Source organism: Musa acuminata, chromosome BXJ2-4 (assembly GCF_036884655.1).
Source record: "Musa acuminata AAA Group cultivar baxijiao chromosome BXJ2-4, Cavendish_Baxijiao_AAA, whole genome shotgun sequence".
In the NCBI taxonomy this organism is placed as follows: domain Eukaryota; kingdom Viridiplantae; phylum Streptophyta; class Magnoliopsida; order Zingiberales; family Musaceae; genus Musa; species Musa acuminata.
In genome coordinates, this window is record NC_088341.1 from 7,740,499 (window position 1) to 7,756,932 (window position 16,434).

Sequence of the window (16,434 nt, forward strand, 5' to 3'; positions counted from 1 at the left end):
TACCATAGTGGGCAAATACTGACGAAGCCCTGTAGTTTTTTATTAGTATAATTGATTGCTCACTGCATCGACAGTTCTAATTCCTGTGGTACATACAAACCTTAGCAGTGCTAATTCACTCACTGATCATATATTTAGCAACATCCGCACATCACTAGTGCTAATTCACTCGTTGATCATATATTTAGCAACATCTACACACCACTGTCAAATTGGCAATAACTACACAACACCAGCAAATTGAGATTTCAACAGCATGGAGATCATCGGTGAAGATTCAGTTAAAAAAAAATAGTATCTATTCTCTAGATGCTCAAGCAAACGGTAGCTCGATTGTCTCTGTTGTCATTTTTATACAATAGATAGGTTTGAAAGTTAGAGCAAGTCTGTACAGAGGACGTCGCCATCAATGTCAGTCTCCACAACATCAGTTGCGCAGGTATGCACATCCCTTGGAGAACTACACCATTAGACATCGTCCCCATGGGCAGCACCAGAAACTATGTTTTCTGCAAGTAATCCCACAGCAACAGTTGGTCGTGAAGGTAGTGGTTGCGGCAGCACTGGTGGTGGCAGTATCCTCCCTATGTATTTCTTCTCTAAAGCAATAACAAAAATCATAAATAATTAGTATATAAGCAATGTCTACAGTGTTCACTTTGGTGAGTGCAACCCTAAGTCAAATAACACTTTGAACTCATGATGGAATTGACAACATATGCCAAACTGATCACTGAATGCAGAAATTAAGCATAGCATCTGACAAGAATCAATATATTTAAGAAACTGATAGACTGTTCGACGTAAGTTCAAAGTTTCCGATACAATGGTAAAACATCAAAAAAATTCAATCCATAATAATGTTGTTAAGGATAGAGTTGCAACTACTTTGCATCTTTCTCAACATGTATAATACTAGGTTTAATACCAATTATTATGATTCATCTAAATGAAACTATGGATCCAAAAATTCGAAGGTCATGAAATCAGGTGACCTTAAATGATTAACATTAAGTTAATGATTGTGAGCTCATCTAGCCCTATGAACCATCACATTTATTCTTCCACTTTTGATACTATGATAATCGAGATAATCTTGGTGACTGAACTTACGTAGCTTACATTCAAGAAATAATTCAGCAACAAGGCATATAGTGCATTCATGGTTCACAACCAATATCAGATTTCATTTCACAAAGAAAAAAAAAAGGTGAATTCAGCATAGAAATTGGTTAATTACATTGAAACTGCACAATGGTGTTGTGATGTGCCCCATATAATTTTGATAGATCTGTCTTACATATTCAACCATAATGCTTACAAATTTCCCTGAGATCGGTAATCAACATTAATATGATTTATAGCAACCATCAATTCCTCCATTTATCAAATTCAATCAAACGAAAGCTTGTCTAATATTATCATGAAAAAAGAATTACACCCTCAAGCGCTCCAGATGATATGTCATTGATTAGTATGACCGGGAGAACTAAAAGATTTTAGTTCTCTGTTATGCACCAATGTGAACTCCATGTATTATTACTCTTAACCAAAAAAAAAGATTAGTATTACAGTTATATTTAAACAATTGCGATCACATCGTCATGAATGGAGAAAATGTTGCCATGTTGGAAGTTACCATCTAAAAATTGATTTTGTATGGCAATATAACCATAACAGAATCATATATTGTAGCCGTATTGGTTTCTCTAGGCTAGCAAAATCAAATAATCACATGCCTTTCAGAGCACAAGTTCTATTCCATCTATTGGTTTCTCTAAAAAAGAACTATTGACAAATCAAGATAAAGTAAGGGTAAACGATGGAAAAACTACCACAAAAACCATACGAATGTTATCTTGGACGTGGTTCAAACTCAGGAGTCTCCAATCTACAAGAGAGATCAGATATTATATTTAAAAATAACTATCAGCAAATCAACATAAAATTATCTATTGGCAAAGGATCGGAACCAGTCACATAAAATTATTGGGAATATTGATAACAATCATTCTGACACTCACATTTTAACTTCTCAATAAGGGGTATCAGTTCACACCAAACTCGAGAAATTACTAACAATCTATAACAGAAAAGAAATTGGCAACATTGTGCATAAGGAAACATAGAAAAGAGTAACTAACAATAACAGGCATAAATGGAGAGACACAGTTAGAAGCTCAATGATCACTAACATTGATTGCGAGACGTATGAGGATACATACATTAATGTTTCACCGCAGGAACCTATGAAAATACCGACACCAGTTCCAAAATGAATGCCTTCCCACTATGAAATGGCTACTCCAATCCATGGAAATCCTAGGGGCTGGATATGAGTCAGTAAGGCTACAAGAGGATCAATTGGATACCATCTTATTTCTGAAAAATAGAAGAGAGGTAGACCAGCTTTTAAATCTTCCCAATAGAAAGAATCAAGCCACTGGTTGTCTGCAGGGCTACAGGCATGTATTGAAGACAAAGCACTTACATGAATTACAAAAACTGGTCACTTGACCTTTTAAATTTTGTTAATGCTCTGCATCAAAAGATAGACTAATGTAGCTAAAATTGCTAAAAAAATCTGAGTAAAAAGATTGTAGTCAAAACAAGAGGCGGACTTCATAAATGTGGAAGCAGAACGACAAACTGACATGGCAAACCACACGAACTACTTCGCCTGAAGGCATAGCACCGTGAACTACTTCGCCTGGCAGTCTTGGCAAGCATGCTACCGAATGCACTGCCAATGCAACACCAAATCTTGTACCTTCTATCGGCTCCCACCCAAAATCTTCAAGATCCTCCATCTTGAAGACACAAAGAAATGCATAGATTGTACACCACAAGCCAACACCAGAAGAACCAATGCAGATACCTCCGTCTTCAAGATCCTCGAACCAAAAATCCATCATGGAAAGCTCAAAATCAACCCTGAATCGAATGGGGCGATTGGCTCGCTGGATCTCGGAGATAAGCTGAAGGCACGTGCGAAAGTTAATTTCAAATTAAATATATATATATAATGCGACGCAAAAATCTAATTAGTCTAATTAATTTGGGGACTTCATGAACAGGAAACATGTAATACCCTTGATTAGTCCCACATCGAAAGTGGGCAAGATTAAGATTGACTTATAAGGGTCTGATGAGTGTATTACTATCAACTTCAGCTTAAGCATTTTGGTCAGTGGTTTAGACCAAACGAAGTTGATAGGCTAGTTAGAATCAATATATAACACCTCTAAAGCAAGTAAAATGCAAAGTTTAAATCAATAGACAAGTGAAAAGCATGTTAAATGAGGATGGTTCCAACCAGATAAAAGTTCAGTTTGCATTGCTTTGAAAGAAAATTTTAGAGGACTCAAAACATCAAGTTAATGATTATGGGCTTATCTAACCCTATAAACCATCACAATTATTCTTCCACTTCTGATACAGTGCAAATCGAGATAATTTTGGTGACTGAACTTACTTAGCATACATGCAAGAATTAATTCAGGAACAATGCATATAGTGTATTCATGGATCACAACCAATATCTCATTTCATTTCACAAAAAAAAAGAATTTGGCACAAAAATTGGTTAATTGCAATGAAACTACTGAATGATGTTGTGATGTGTCCCACATAATTTTGATAGATCTGTCTTACATATTCAAACACAATTTTTGTGGCATCGGTAATCAACATTAATATGATTTATAGCAAGCATCTATACCTTCATTTACTAAATTCAATTAAACCAAAGCATGCCAGATATTATCGTAAAAAAAAATTACACTATGATGGATAATTCACTAAAAGGTTTGACTATGACACAATTGAAAAAAACACATTCGATCAAGATCAAAATAATATTCATTTTATAACTAAAATCCATACAGTATATATATATATATATATATATATATTCAGTAACAAATGAGGCCACATAAATCTAGAAGAGACCCCAATAACCAAAAAAACTAGATAATGGGTATACTTAGATACCATGTATTCTTGCTTGCATCTATAACTTTATTATGATACATATATATATATGAGAAAATAAAGTATTTGTTGTTTTGGGATACTACCATGGGTCTCCTATGATGGCACCACCTCAATATGCAACTCCACCACTCAAGGGAAGTGGCTTTTTGTAAGGATGATTAGTGATCCAGTGTTCATGACTTCTTCATTTCTGCTTTTAAAGATTTGTTATAATACTCTATAACCAAAAAGCTTTTGTTTCTATGTTTATCTGTTTTTTATCTAATAAAAGTATTCGACATTAGAGGAGTATTATCTTTAGCTGATAAACAGAGATTAAATGGAACAGTGGAAATTAGACATGATTTGCATCTTGGATGGATGATCTATTTCGCATCTTATTTCACATCTCGGCATGCAACCTATTTGGTCAGTTCTTACTGTAGAGCTTTTATGTAGAAGAGGAACTTTGATTTGTAAAACATATATTTTGAAGAGTTTGCTTGAGATGAAGTTGCTAAATAAACTATAAATGACCTTCATTTTGTCCTCGAAAATAATTATTTTTAAACTATAGAAAATTGAAATAATGTTGTTGGTGCAGCTAAAACAAACTTATAACTAAAATTTTTATTTTATTGCACTGGTATAATTGTTAGCTAAACATCAATTCCTGTTATCTTTTATGTTGTGCGATGTGTTACTCTTATGGTTGCATAATATTAACAGATGACTTCAAGGAATGGGGAAAAATTGAATATTTTTTGCTGCTTATTTATCAAGATATAGGTACAAAACATATTTGTTTTCATCACTAATTTTGCCTTTAGCAACAAAATATATTTCATCTCCAATATTGATTGTAGCAACAAGATATTCCATTACTAGTAAAACTCTTCAGCAAGAATTTTATATTTTTCGGTGAAAAAGTTATTTTCTCATTTAAAGGTTAATTTCATGTAATTTGGAGGTATTTTAATCATCAAGATCTTGTACTTGTTTGACAGGAATATAAATAGTGATTCACTTGCAGATTATATTTTAGAGCAGAAAGTCAATTTTCTTAATAGGAAAAGTCAACTTTTTCTTTTTTAAAATTAGAGAAGACTGGAAACTTATGCCCACAGGTTTTAATAAGGACAAATTTTTCCCTAACTAGCTTTTTAAACAACGCAAATTTAATTAAAAGAAAACAATGTTAGTAAAACTCTTCAGCAAGAATTTTTTTATTTTTCAGTGAAAATTTATTTTCTCTTTTAAAGGTTAATTTTATATAAATTTGGAGGTATGTTATTCATCAAGATCTTGCAGTTGTTTGACAAGAATACAAATACTGTTTCATTACAGAGTATACCTTAGAGCAGAAACTCAATTTTCTTAATAGGAAAAAGGCAAAACTTTTCTTTCTTTAAAATTAGGGAAGAGTGGAAACATATGCTCACAGATTTTACGAAGGACAATTTTTTCCCTAACCAGCTTCTTAAACAACGAAACTTTAATTGAAAGAAATCAATGTTAATCAATAAATCTGCACAAAAAACGAGATCACAAAATAAACTGCCTACTTTTATTTCTTTCGTGAAATGGAGATCACTTACTACGGTTTTTTGATGACTTCGCCACTGACTAGAATGTTTTGTTTCGCAGCCTTGCTAACCTATACTGCTGTTGCTGTCTTGTTGATGAGAATGCTGTGCTTGGATCCAGCCATCCTATTTCTCTGCTGATATCACTCTGCTCAATCTTGAAGTATTTGCTGCCTTTAAACACACTTGAAGTATCTGCTGTGAAGCTGTAATCAAAATTTCAAGCTTGAAAGTGTTTCAGCATCTTTATTTAGAGAAACTTCCATAAAAGCACGTTCCACTGTGGTTAGCAGTGATGGCCACAAGAACATAAATAAGAAGATTCATGAATGTCAAATAACCTTTCTCAGTGATCATTCTGTATCAATCCAGTCTGCTACATGGAAGAATCTGATTACTTTAGTTAACACTTTTGCTACTCATTTCTTATCTATTAGAACCATTAGGGCCTTCGAAACTGAAAATCTGAAATTAACATTAACCAATTTTTTTTAAGATAATTTTTTTGTGCCATTTATCACGACTAACTCGATGAGTTAACTGTCTCATTAACTTGACAAATCAACTATAGTAAAATCATCTGAATCCTTATAAACCAATGTTGATACTTAAAACTCAAGTTAACTATAGTAGACTCATATAATCCTTATAAATCGATACAAGTCTCTTCGAACATATGAAAATGTGACATTACAAGTGATGAGATGTGAGGTTAATTCTCTGGTGAGATCTTCCCAAAGTCATAAATCATAAAATATATCAAATGTATACCAAGGTTTGACTTATCGGTCGACGTCGGTGTGCCGCCCAGTACCGGTGTACCGACACACGGTACATTGGTGCATACTGATATTTCGACAAGGAAGAAAATAAGATTGAAGTGGATGGTCCGATGGAGGAATAGAGGAGGAAGAAGGAAGAAGACGAAGAAAAAAGAAAAAGGAAAAGAAGTGCAGCGATACCTGGGAAGCAGCGGCAGCGTCGAAAGGAAGCAGCAACATCGCATCGGCGATGTGAGGGAATGCCACGGCATCGTACGCGAGAAGAGCCCTAATCTGCTTTTTGTATTTTTTTAATGCCGAAATGAACTGGGGCCCATCCCTTTTTAATTTTTTATTATTTTAACTCGGACAACCCCAAAATGGCTGATCCATGTATCAATACATGCCTGGACCTATACGTACCGCCCAAACCGTATTGTTCGAGCGGTACAACAATCCTTGATGTATGCAATCATACCTCACTATAAGATCTTAATTAATGCTTATAATTATTATAATTTTTTAAATTTTTATAATTTTAGGATACCTCTTCATTTTTATGACTTTGATGCAAACTTTAATTTCATATATACACCCTCAAGCTCCTAGATAACATATCGTAGATCGATAAGACGAGGAGATCTAAAAGTTGAATTGTCTCTCAAATTATATTACACTTACATTTAGTTAATTATATCCAAATCTACATGAATGGAGAAAATACTGATGTCTTGATAAATGCCAGCTAAAAATTTATTTTGTATGAAAATATAACCATAACAGAATCAAATATTATAACCGACTTGGCTTTTTCCTTGGCGAACATGCAAGTCTTTCATAGCACAAGTTCTATTCTATATATTGCTTTTTTTCTTGAGATTATATTGAAATTACTCTATATTAGATTTTTGGATTGTCATACTATCCTCATTTATAGTGTTTTTGATATTGGATCATATTAATGGTATGGAATATGGATAAAGTTAAATGATGTAAGTATGCTAAAACTTTTAACTCTTTGGTTTATTTGTTCATATCTATGTATGGAAGAGGAAAGGCACAAGGAATACCTGCTACCCATATAATAAATTTTTATACCAAATCCATGGAAACTCATGAAAATTGTGTGAATTAAAATGAATGAAATAACATTAGATTGGATGTTGTGAACTAAAGTACCACCTTAATGTATGTCATTATTGGAAAACCACAAATCAACTCAGAACAACTAAATGACAATAGAAGTATTTTATTTACAAATATGTTCAAGCACAAGAATTTCAAGATGCAAAAATAGATTGCAATGTCTATTATCATATAAACTTATTGGTAGAATTATCTGGGAGAAATGAGAAGGCCAGATATTAATCTTGAAACATCCACTTACCCAGTTAGTCCCTTCGAGCTATATACAAAAGGTAGAAGTAAGAGCATATATGACATGAGAACTATGAAAATGGCTCATCGATCGATTGTATGGATAGAACACACCAACAAGTGCAATAAGATGAATATTGTATTAGATTCTATTAACAAGAATTTGCACTAAAAGTTCTTAATATAAGTTTTTACAACATGAAACTGCTACAACATTGAAGCACACCAAAGCGAAGATTTTTTAAGCTCTGACATGATGCAAAGTCTAAACTCCCTAATATTTGATTATCTGGAAAAAGAACTATTGTAAAATCAAGATAAAGCAAAGGTAAAATACAAAAACACTACCGTATATAAATCATGTGAAAGTTATCGTGTTCCAAACTTAGAAATCTCTAACTTACAGGAGAGATCAAAGATTTTATTTAAAAATAACTATCAACAAATTAATATTTTAAAATTATATAATATTATTGTAAATATTTATAACGATAATTCTAATACTCATATTTTAACTTCCCAATAAGGGATATCATTGCTCACAAAACTCAAGGAATTATTGACAATATACAGCAGAAATTGACGACACTTACGTTAACTAAAAATAACAGGCCTAAACAGTATTACTGGAGATACCCACTTAAAAGCTCAATGATCACTAACAGATGTTTGAGGATACATTTATGTGTCACTTCAGTCGAAAATAAAAAGATTGATATCAGTTCCAAAATCATTGTCTTACTTACCAATATGAAATGGGTAATCCTGTCCTTGAAAATCTAAGGGGTTTGATATGACTTGGAAGGAGACGAGGATAAGCCACATCTCATCTTATTTCTGGAACATAGATGAGAGGCAGAAGAAGAAGAAGGAAACAAGAGATCTATGTAGCCATTTAGTTTCTAATTAAATATATAATACGAATTAATTCGGAATCCGAAATCCGTAATCCGAAACCCGCCCACTGCCTCTATATGCGTCTACACGCTTTCTTCTCCCACTCCCACTCTGTGTCTCCGCCTTCGTTTCCTCTCCTCTCTTCCAGAAACAACCATCGTTTTCCGTCGTACATGGATCCCGTCGACCTCGTTCCGTCAGGCTACAGGTTCGTTCCCACGGCGGAGGAACTCGTGGTCGACTACCTCGCCAACTGGGTCTCCGGCACACCCCTCCCTGGCCGCGCTGTCGCCTTCGCCGACGTCTACGGCACCGAGCCTTGGAATCTTCTCGGCAGCGATCGGCAGGAGGGCTATTTCTTTGCGGAGCGCCAGCCCAAGGCCAGCGGCTGCTCGCGCGTCGATCGAACGGCCGGCACCGGTTCTTGGCTTCTGAACAGAAGGCAAGAACCCGTCAAGTCCATCGTCGACGGGCGCGAGATCGTGGTGGGAAGAAGGAGCTACCTTTCCTTCAAGGACGGCCGGCGGAAGAACTCCGGGTGGGTAATGTATGAATACGAGATGTGTTCATCCACCTTCGAGACACGAGTTCTCTGTCACGTGAAGAAGAGCTCGTATCAACCCATCTCCGGCGGCAAGTTCATGAAATCGATTGAGTCCACGTTCACGGAGGCCGCGACGGAGACGCTCACCGGCGGCAGCAGTTTCGTTGGGCAGAAGAGAAATAGAGAGGAATCTTCTACTCTCTCATCAGCAGCACCCAAGAAGCCATGCCGGGGGTTGGTTGCACATTCCAACGGAGCATTCCAGTCCGACCTCTCACCACCTCCGACCGCGGTGGTGCAACAGCTCTTATTGGCTCCCGTCGTGACAACCCTGGAGAGTCATCTTTCCTCCATCGACTCCGTGGCACCGAACGAAGCCGGAGTCCCAGCCGCCTCCCCATCGTCAACGGACGTTGGTGGAGGTGACGTCGGGATAACTGCGGAAGAACTCGAAGCATTTGACCTCGGGATGACTGCGGAGGAGCTCGAAGCATTCTTGGCTTCGCCTTCGTCGTCGGTCGATCTTGGCGGTGACCAGCACTGCACCGACGATGCTTTCTTTACCAGAGAGGTTGATGCTCTCTTGATGTCCGATGCCACCGACACAGTCTCGACTACCATCCCCAAGGCCTCGCCGTCAGGCCACGTCGATGTTCTCTTGATGCCCGATGACACTCGGATAGATTCGACCACGGTCGCAGAGGCTTCCTCGTCGATCGACTTCGTCGTGTGTGAGCAGATGTACTGCACCGATGGTCCCTTCTTCGCGAGCCTGGAAGAGGTCCATGCCTTCATGATGTCCGATGACACCTTCCCAGGGGCCTCGCTGTCATCCTCAACCGGCCTTGCCGCGGAGCAAATGGAGTGCGCGGACAATGCCCGCTCGATAACCCCGAAAGAGTTGCAAGCCTGCTTGATGTCTGATTCGACCACGGTCGAAAAGGCTTCGACGTCATCGTCGGAGACGTTCGATGACACCCCAATGGATTCGACTATGATCTCGTGGTTGGAGCAGTAGCTTTGTTTGTATGGAAAATACTGTTTGTTCATGTATATCATAATAATGGAAGGAAAAGAAAACATCTGTTCATGTAAAAATTGGCCAATAACACGATTCATTTTTCATCCCAACCCATGTATTGTTGTCTCCTTTGATGCGATGTTGGTCTCCATAGGATGGTATAACGAATGAACCAGCAATCTGAGAGAGAGAGAGAGGTCACAGTTTTCTCCCAATGCATCAACATACCATAGTGTGCAAGCATCCTATTTGCCCACCATCCTCTATCATCAACTTCTCTCAAAGTTATAAATTGCTGGTTTAGATGATTGGTATTTGACCTGGAAATACAAAAACATGAGGCACAATTGGGAACTGATGATGTTCTTTTTATGCATCCAAAAAGATAACTAGTTTTCATTAGTGTAATTGATTGCTAATTCCTGTGGTACACACAAACCTTGACACTGCTAATTCACTCACTGATCGTATATTTAGCAACATCTACACACCACTAATGCTAACACACTCACTGATCATATATTTAGCAACATCTACACACCACTAATGCTAACACACTCACTGATCATATATTTAGCAACATATACACACCACTGTCAAATCGGCAATAACTATACAACACCACCAAATTGAGATTTCTACAGCATGAAGATCATCAGTGTAGTTTCAGTTGAAAAAACTAGAATCTATTCTCTCGATGCTCAAGCAAACGATAGCTCGATTGTCCCTGTTGACATTTCGATACAATAGATAGGTTTGGAAGTTAGAGCAAGTCTGTACAGAGGAGGCCACCATCAATGCCAATCTCTACAACATCAGTTGCACAGGTATGCACATCCCTTGGAGCACTGCACCATTAGACATCTTCCCCATGGGTACCTCCAGCAATTAGGTTTCCTGCGTCTAATCCCACAGCAACAGTTGGTCGTGAATGTGGTGCTTGTGGTGGCAGTAGCCTCCCTATGTATGTCTTCTCTAAAGCGATAACAACAGTCATAAATTATTAGTATATAAGCAGAGTCTGTAAACAACACTATCGTAAAATCAGATCAGTTCCAATAAAAATTTTCTTATCCAGCAAAGTCTACGGTATTCACTTTGGTGAGTGCAAAGAAGAAGTCATATGACACTTTGAATTCATGAAAGTGAATAAGGAATTGACAATATATTCCAAACTGATCAGTGAATGCAGAAATTAAGCATAGCATCTGAAAGGAATCAATAAATTTAAGAAATTGATAGACTATTTAATGTAAGTTCAAAGTTTCTGATACAATGGAAAAACATTAACCAAATTCAATCCATTGTTAAGGATACAATTGCCACTACTTTACAAAGAAAGCTTTTCAATCCTTCTCAACAGAAAGAATCAAACCACTGATTGTTTGCAGGACAAAACGTGATGAATTTAAGACAAAGCACTTGCATGAATTACAAAAACTGGACAATTGACCGTTTTCATTTTGTTAATGTTCTGCATCAAAAGCTTAAATGAATCAATATATAACACCTCCAAAGCAAGTAAAATGCAAAGTATAAATCAATATACAAGTGAAAAGCATGTTAAATGAGGATGGTTAAATGGAACAAGATAAAAGTTCAGCTTGCATTGCTTCGAAAGAAAATTTTAGAGGACTAAAAACATCAAGTTAATGATTGTGGGCTTATCTAGCCCTATAAACCATTACAATTATTCTTCCACTTTTGATACGATGCTAATCGAGATAATTTTGGTGACTGAACTTACTTAGCTTACATTCAAGAATTAATTCAGCAACAATGCATATAGTGAATTCATGGTTCGCAACCAATATCTGATTTCATTTCACAAAAGAAAAGAATTTGGCACAGAAATTGGTTAATTGCAAAGAAACTACTGAATGATGTTGTGATGTGTCCCACATAATTTTGATAGATCTGCCTTACATATTCAAACATAATTTTTGTGACATCGGTAATCAACATTAATATGATTTATAGCAAGCATCTATACCTTCATTTACCAAATTCAATCAAACTAAAGCCTGCCGGATATTTTCAAAGAAAAAGAATTACACTATGATGGATAATGTACTAAAAGTTTTGACTATGACACAATTGAAGAAAACACATTGGATCAAGATCAGAATAACATTTTACAACTAAAATCCACATCATGCATTCTTGCTTCAATAAAAAGATGCCTTTACAACTTTATTATGATACATATATATATAAGAAAATAATGTATTTGTTGTTGTAGGATACTACCATGGGTCTCCTATGTTGGCACCACCTCAACATGCAACTCCATCACCCAAGAGAAGTGGCTTTTTGGAAGGATGATTAGTGATCAAGTGTTCATGGCTTCTTTATTTCTGCTCTTAAAGATTTGTTATAATACTCTGTAACCAAAAAGCTTTTGTTTCTGTGTTTGTCTGTTTTTTGTGTAATAAAAGTACTCAATATTAGAGGAATATTATCTTTAACCGATGAACAAAGATTAACGGAACTGTAGAAATTAGATATGATTTGCATATTGGACGGATGATCTGTTTTGCATCTTGTTCCAGATCTCAGCATGTAACCTATTTGGTCAGTTCTTACTGTAGAGCTTTTATGTAGAAGAGGAACTTTGATTTGTAAAACATATATTTTGAAGAGTTCGCTTGAGATGGAGTTGCTAAATAAACTATAAATGACCATCTAAAATATTTTTTTTAAAACTATCGAAAATTTAAATAATGTTGTTGGTGCAGCTAAAACAAACTTATAACTAAAATTTTTATTATATTGCATTGGTATAATTGTTAATGTTCTGCATCAAAAGCTTAAATGAATCAATATATAACACCTCTAAAGCAAGTAAAATGCAAAGTATAAATCAATAGACAAGTGAAAAGCATGTTAAATGAGGATGGTTCCAACCAGATAAAAGTTCAGTTTGCATTGCTTTGAAAGAAAATTTTAGAGGACTTAAAACATCAAGTTAATGATTGTGGGCTTATCTAGCCCTATAAACCATCACAATTATTCTTCCACTTCTGATACGATGCTAATCGAGATAATTTTGGTGACTGAACTTACTTAGCATACATTCAAGAAATTATTCAGCAACAATGCATATAGTGTATTCACGGTTCACAACCAATATCTGATTTCATTTCACAAAAAAAAAAAAAAAGAATTCGGCACAGAAATTGGTTAATTGCAATGAAAGTACTGAATGATGTTGTGATGTGTCCCACATAATTTTGATAGATCTGTCTTACATATTCAAACACAATTTTTGTGGCATCGGTAATCAACATTAATATGATTTATAGCAAGCATCTACACCTTCATTTACCAAATTCAATCAAACTAAAGCCTGTCGGATATTATCAAAGAAAAAGAATTACACTATGATGGATAATGCACTAAAAGTTTTGATTATGACACAATTGAAAAAAACACATTAGATCAAGATCAGAATAATATTTTATAACTAAAATCCACACAGTATATATGTATATTCAGTAACAAGTGAGGCCACCGAAATCTAGAAGAGGCCCCAATAACCAAAAAACTAAATAATGGACACCCATATTTAGATATCATGTATTCTTGCTTCAATATTTTTTGCTGCATATTTATCAGGATATAGCTACAAAATATATTTTTTTTCATCACTAATTTTGCCTTTAGCAACAAAATATATTTCATCTCCAATATTGATTGTAGCAACAAGAGCTTCCATTACTAGTAAAACTCTACAGCAGGAATTTTATATTTTTCAGTGAAAAAGTTATTTTCTCATTTAAAGGTTAACTTTATGTAATTTGGAGGTATTTTAATCATCAAGATCTTGTAATTGTTTGACGGGAATATAAATAGTGATTCACTTACAGAGTATACTTTAGAGCAGAAAGTCAATTTTCTTAATAGGAAAAGTCAAAACTTTTTCTTTTTTTAAAATTAGAGAAGACTAGAAACTTATGCCCACAGGTTTTACCATGGACAAATTTTTCCCTAACTAGCTTTTAAAACAACGCAAATTTAATTGAAAGAAAACAATGTTAATAAATAAAACTGCACCAAAAATGAGATCACAAAATAAACTGCCTACTTTTATTCATTTTGTGAAATGGAGATCACTTACTATGGTTTTTGTGATGATTTCTCCACTAATTAGAAAGCTTTGTTTTGCAGCCTTGCTGCTGGTTTCTTACTGATGAGTGCTGCTTGGAACCAGCCATCCTATTTGTCGGCAGTTATCAGTGCTCGATCTTGAAGTGTTTTCTGCCTTTGAACACACTTGAAGTATCTGCTCGGAAGCTGCAATCAAAATTTCAGGCTTGAAAGTGTTTCTGCATCCAAGAAAGACCAATGTAACTAAAATTGCTAAAAAATTCAAGAAGATGAGTAAAAAATATTGTAGTGAAAGAAAGAGGCAGACTTCATACATGTCAAAGCAGAACGAGAAATTGACATGGCAAACCACACAAAGTCCCGAAGACAGAACTGTGAAGCACTTCACGAAATGCAATGCCAATGGATAGCCCATACAAGATCAAATCTTGCACTAATGATAGGTTCCGTCAGCTCCGACCCTCAAACCACAAGCCAACACCAGTGCAGATATCTCCATCTTCGTTAGTCCAATAAGCTATCAGGTAATCAAGCAGAAAGCAGATGATCAATGTCCTTTCTTTAAAAGATATGTCAGTCTTTTTACATAAAACAGAATATGAAAACTCTACATCTAATTCTTTATCCTCTGAGATATCCATAATAATGTTGGACATTGATCTATATGACCCTATCATCATTGCAAAGAATATTGAAATGGATGTGTTTAAAGAACAAGTGATTTTGTTTGCCCGAATCAGTCTTGTCCCACTAAGTCTTGCCCAAGAATCCCCATAGAGGCATATCATCATAATACATTTCAAAGTAGTAGTCCCTTGAATACAGCATGATGTCTGTACTTTGCAACATCTTCTTTTGATAAGTTTTTGTTACAAAGAGACTTTGACTGCTTTTCCTCCATAAAATTTAACTCATATGGAGCAGTGACCAAATTGACAAGTTTTTGTTACAAAGAGACTTTGACTGCTTTTCCTCCAGAAAATTTAACTATATGGAGCATTGACCAAACGATCACCAATTAGAACTTCCCCAATAGCTTCTTTTGATCTAATAAATCAGCAAAGTTAGTATTCCCAACAGACTCATGCAGCTTAGTAGTCAGTGGAACAGTAAGGATAGTCAAGAACGAGCAGAATGACAAGTCATAGTAAGCATGTGTCTCACTGCAGATGCAAAAAGGAAAGGACTGTCATATTTAAGAGACACTGAAAAAAGACAATTTTATTGATAGGAAAAAGTCAAAAAAAAAAAAATAATAATTAGGGAAGAGTGGAAATATATGGCCACAGGTTTTGCTAAGGACAATTTTTTCCCTAATTAGCTTCTGAAACAAGGCAAGTTTAATCGAAAGAAAATAACGTTTAACAATAAATCTGCATGAAAAAATGAGATCACAAAATAAACTGCACACTTGTATTTCTTCGGTGAAATGGAGATCACTTACTATGGTTTTTGTTATGATTTCTCCACTCGAGAGAAGAGTGTTCCGTTGCTGCCCTATGCTGCTGCTTTCTTATTGATGAGTGCTGCCGAAGAAGAAGAAAAATAAAAAGGAGGAGAAGAAGTGCGTCGGAAACAGCGGTAGCGTCGAAGGGTGGAAGCTAACAGTTATAACAGCGGCATATAGCCGAAAGGGCAACATTGCAGCGGCGAAGAGGCAACGCTACTGTTTCGTTGTGTGTAGAGAGAGCCGCTGCCTCTTCACCATAAGATCTGGGACCCATAGCGGTGAAGGGGGCGGCAACATTGGAGCTGCGAAGAGGCAACGCTACTATTTCGTTGTGTAGAGCTGCTGCGTCTTCCCCCAACACAACCCCCAAACACCCTCCCCACCTTCTCCCTATTTATTATTATGATTCAACCACATGATATTTATATTATAATAATATACACAGTAAAAGAAGATGAATATGCCACATAGACTCATATTAAGACCACGAAGAATGACTATTACGTCAATATCAAATGATTTATTATTATTATTATTAATGTTAATTTAAAAAAGCAAATAATATTGCTAAAATTGCTAAAAAAAATCTGAGTAAAAAGATTGTAGTCAAAACAAGAGGCGGACTTCATAAATGTGGAAACAGAACGAGAAACTGACGTGGCAAACCACACGAAGTCCTCAAGGCATAGCACCGTGAACTACTTCGCCTGGCA

General features: G+C 35.9%; 1 protein-coding gene and 2 long non-coding RNA genes across 7 annotated transcripts; 1 reads left to right on the plus strand and 2 right to left on the minus strand.

Moving 5' to 3' along the window:
- Window positions 1-270: 270 nt before the first annotated feature.
- LOC135609811 (uncharacterized) lies at window positions 271-6,611 on the minus strand. Of its 5 annotated transcripts, XR_010485926.1 has the most exons (5): window positions 6,524-6,611; window positions 5,574-5,767; window positions 2,655-2,978; window positions 1,836-1,891; window positions 271-599 (listed from the first exon to the last, which is right to left on the minus strand). It is a non-coding gene; the product is annotated as an uncharacterized LOC135609811 (long non-coding RNA). The 5 variants fall into 5 exon arrangements; XR_010485925.1 differs by lacking the exon at window positions 1,836-1,891; XR_010485924.1 differs by lacking the exons at window positions 271-599; window positions 1,836-1,891 and adding an exon at window positions 6,333-6,407 and having other exon boundaries at window positions 2,351-2,978; window positions 6,524-6,596.
- Window positions 6,612-8,769: 2,158 nt separating this feature from the next.
- LOC135611403 (NAC transcription factor NAM-B1-like) lies at window positions 8,770-10,158 on the plus strand. The gene has a single exon (XM_065107150.1). The coding sequence runs from the start codon at window positions 8,770-8,772 to the stop codon at window positions 10,156-10,158; it is 1,389 nt and encodes a 462-aa protein (XP_064963222.1).
- Window positions 10,159-10,773: 615 nt separating this feature from the next.
- On the minus strand, window positions 10,774-16,074 carry LOC135609812 (uncharacterized). The gene is made up of 4 exons (XR_010485927.1): window positions 15,716-16,074; window positions 14,586-14,788; window positions 14,282-14,489; window positions 10,774-11,136 (listed from the first exon to the last, which is right to left on the minus strand). It is a non-coding gene; the product is annotated as an uncharacterized LOC135609812 (long non-coding RNA).
- Between the last annotated feature and the right edge of the window lie 360 nt (window positions 16,075-16,434).

Bases quoted from the DNA above. Each gene is read 5' to 3' on its own strand.
- LOC135611403 (XM_065107150.1), top strand. From the start codon at position 8,770: ATGGATCCCGTCGACCTCGTTCCGTCAGGCTACAGGTTCGTTCCCACG.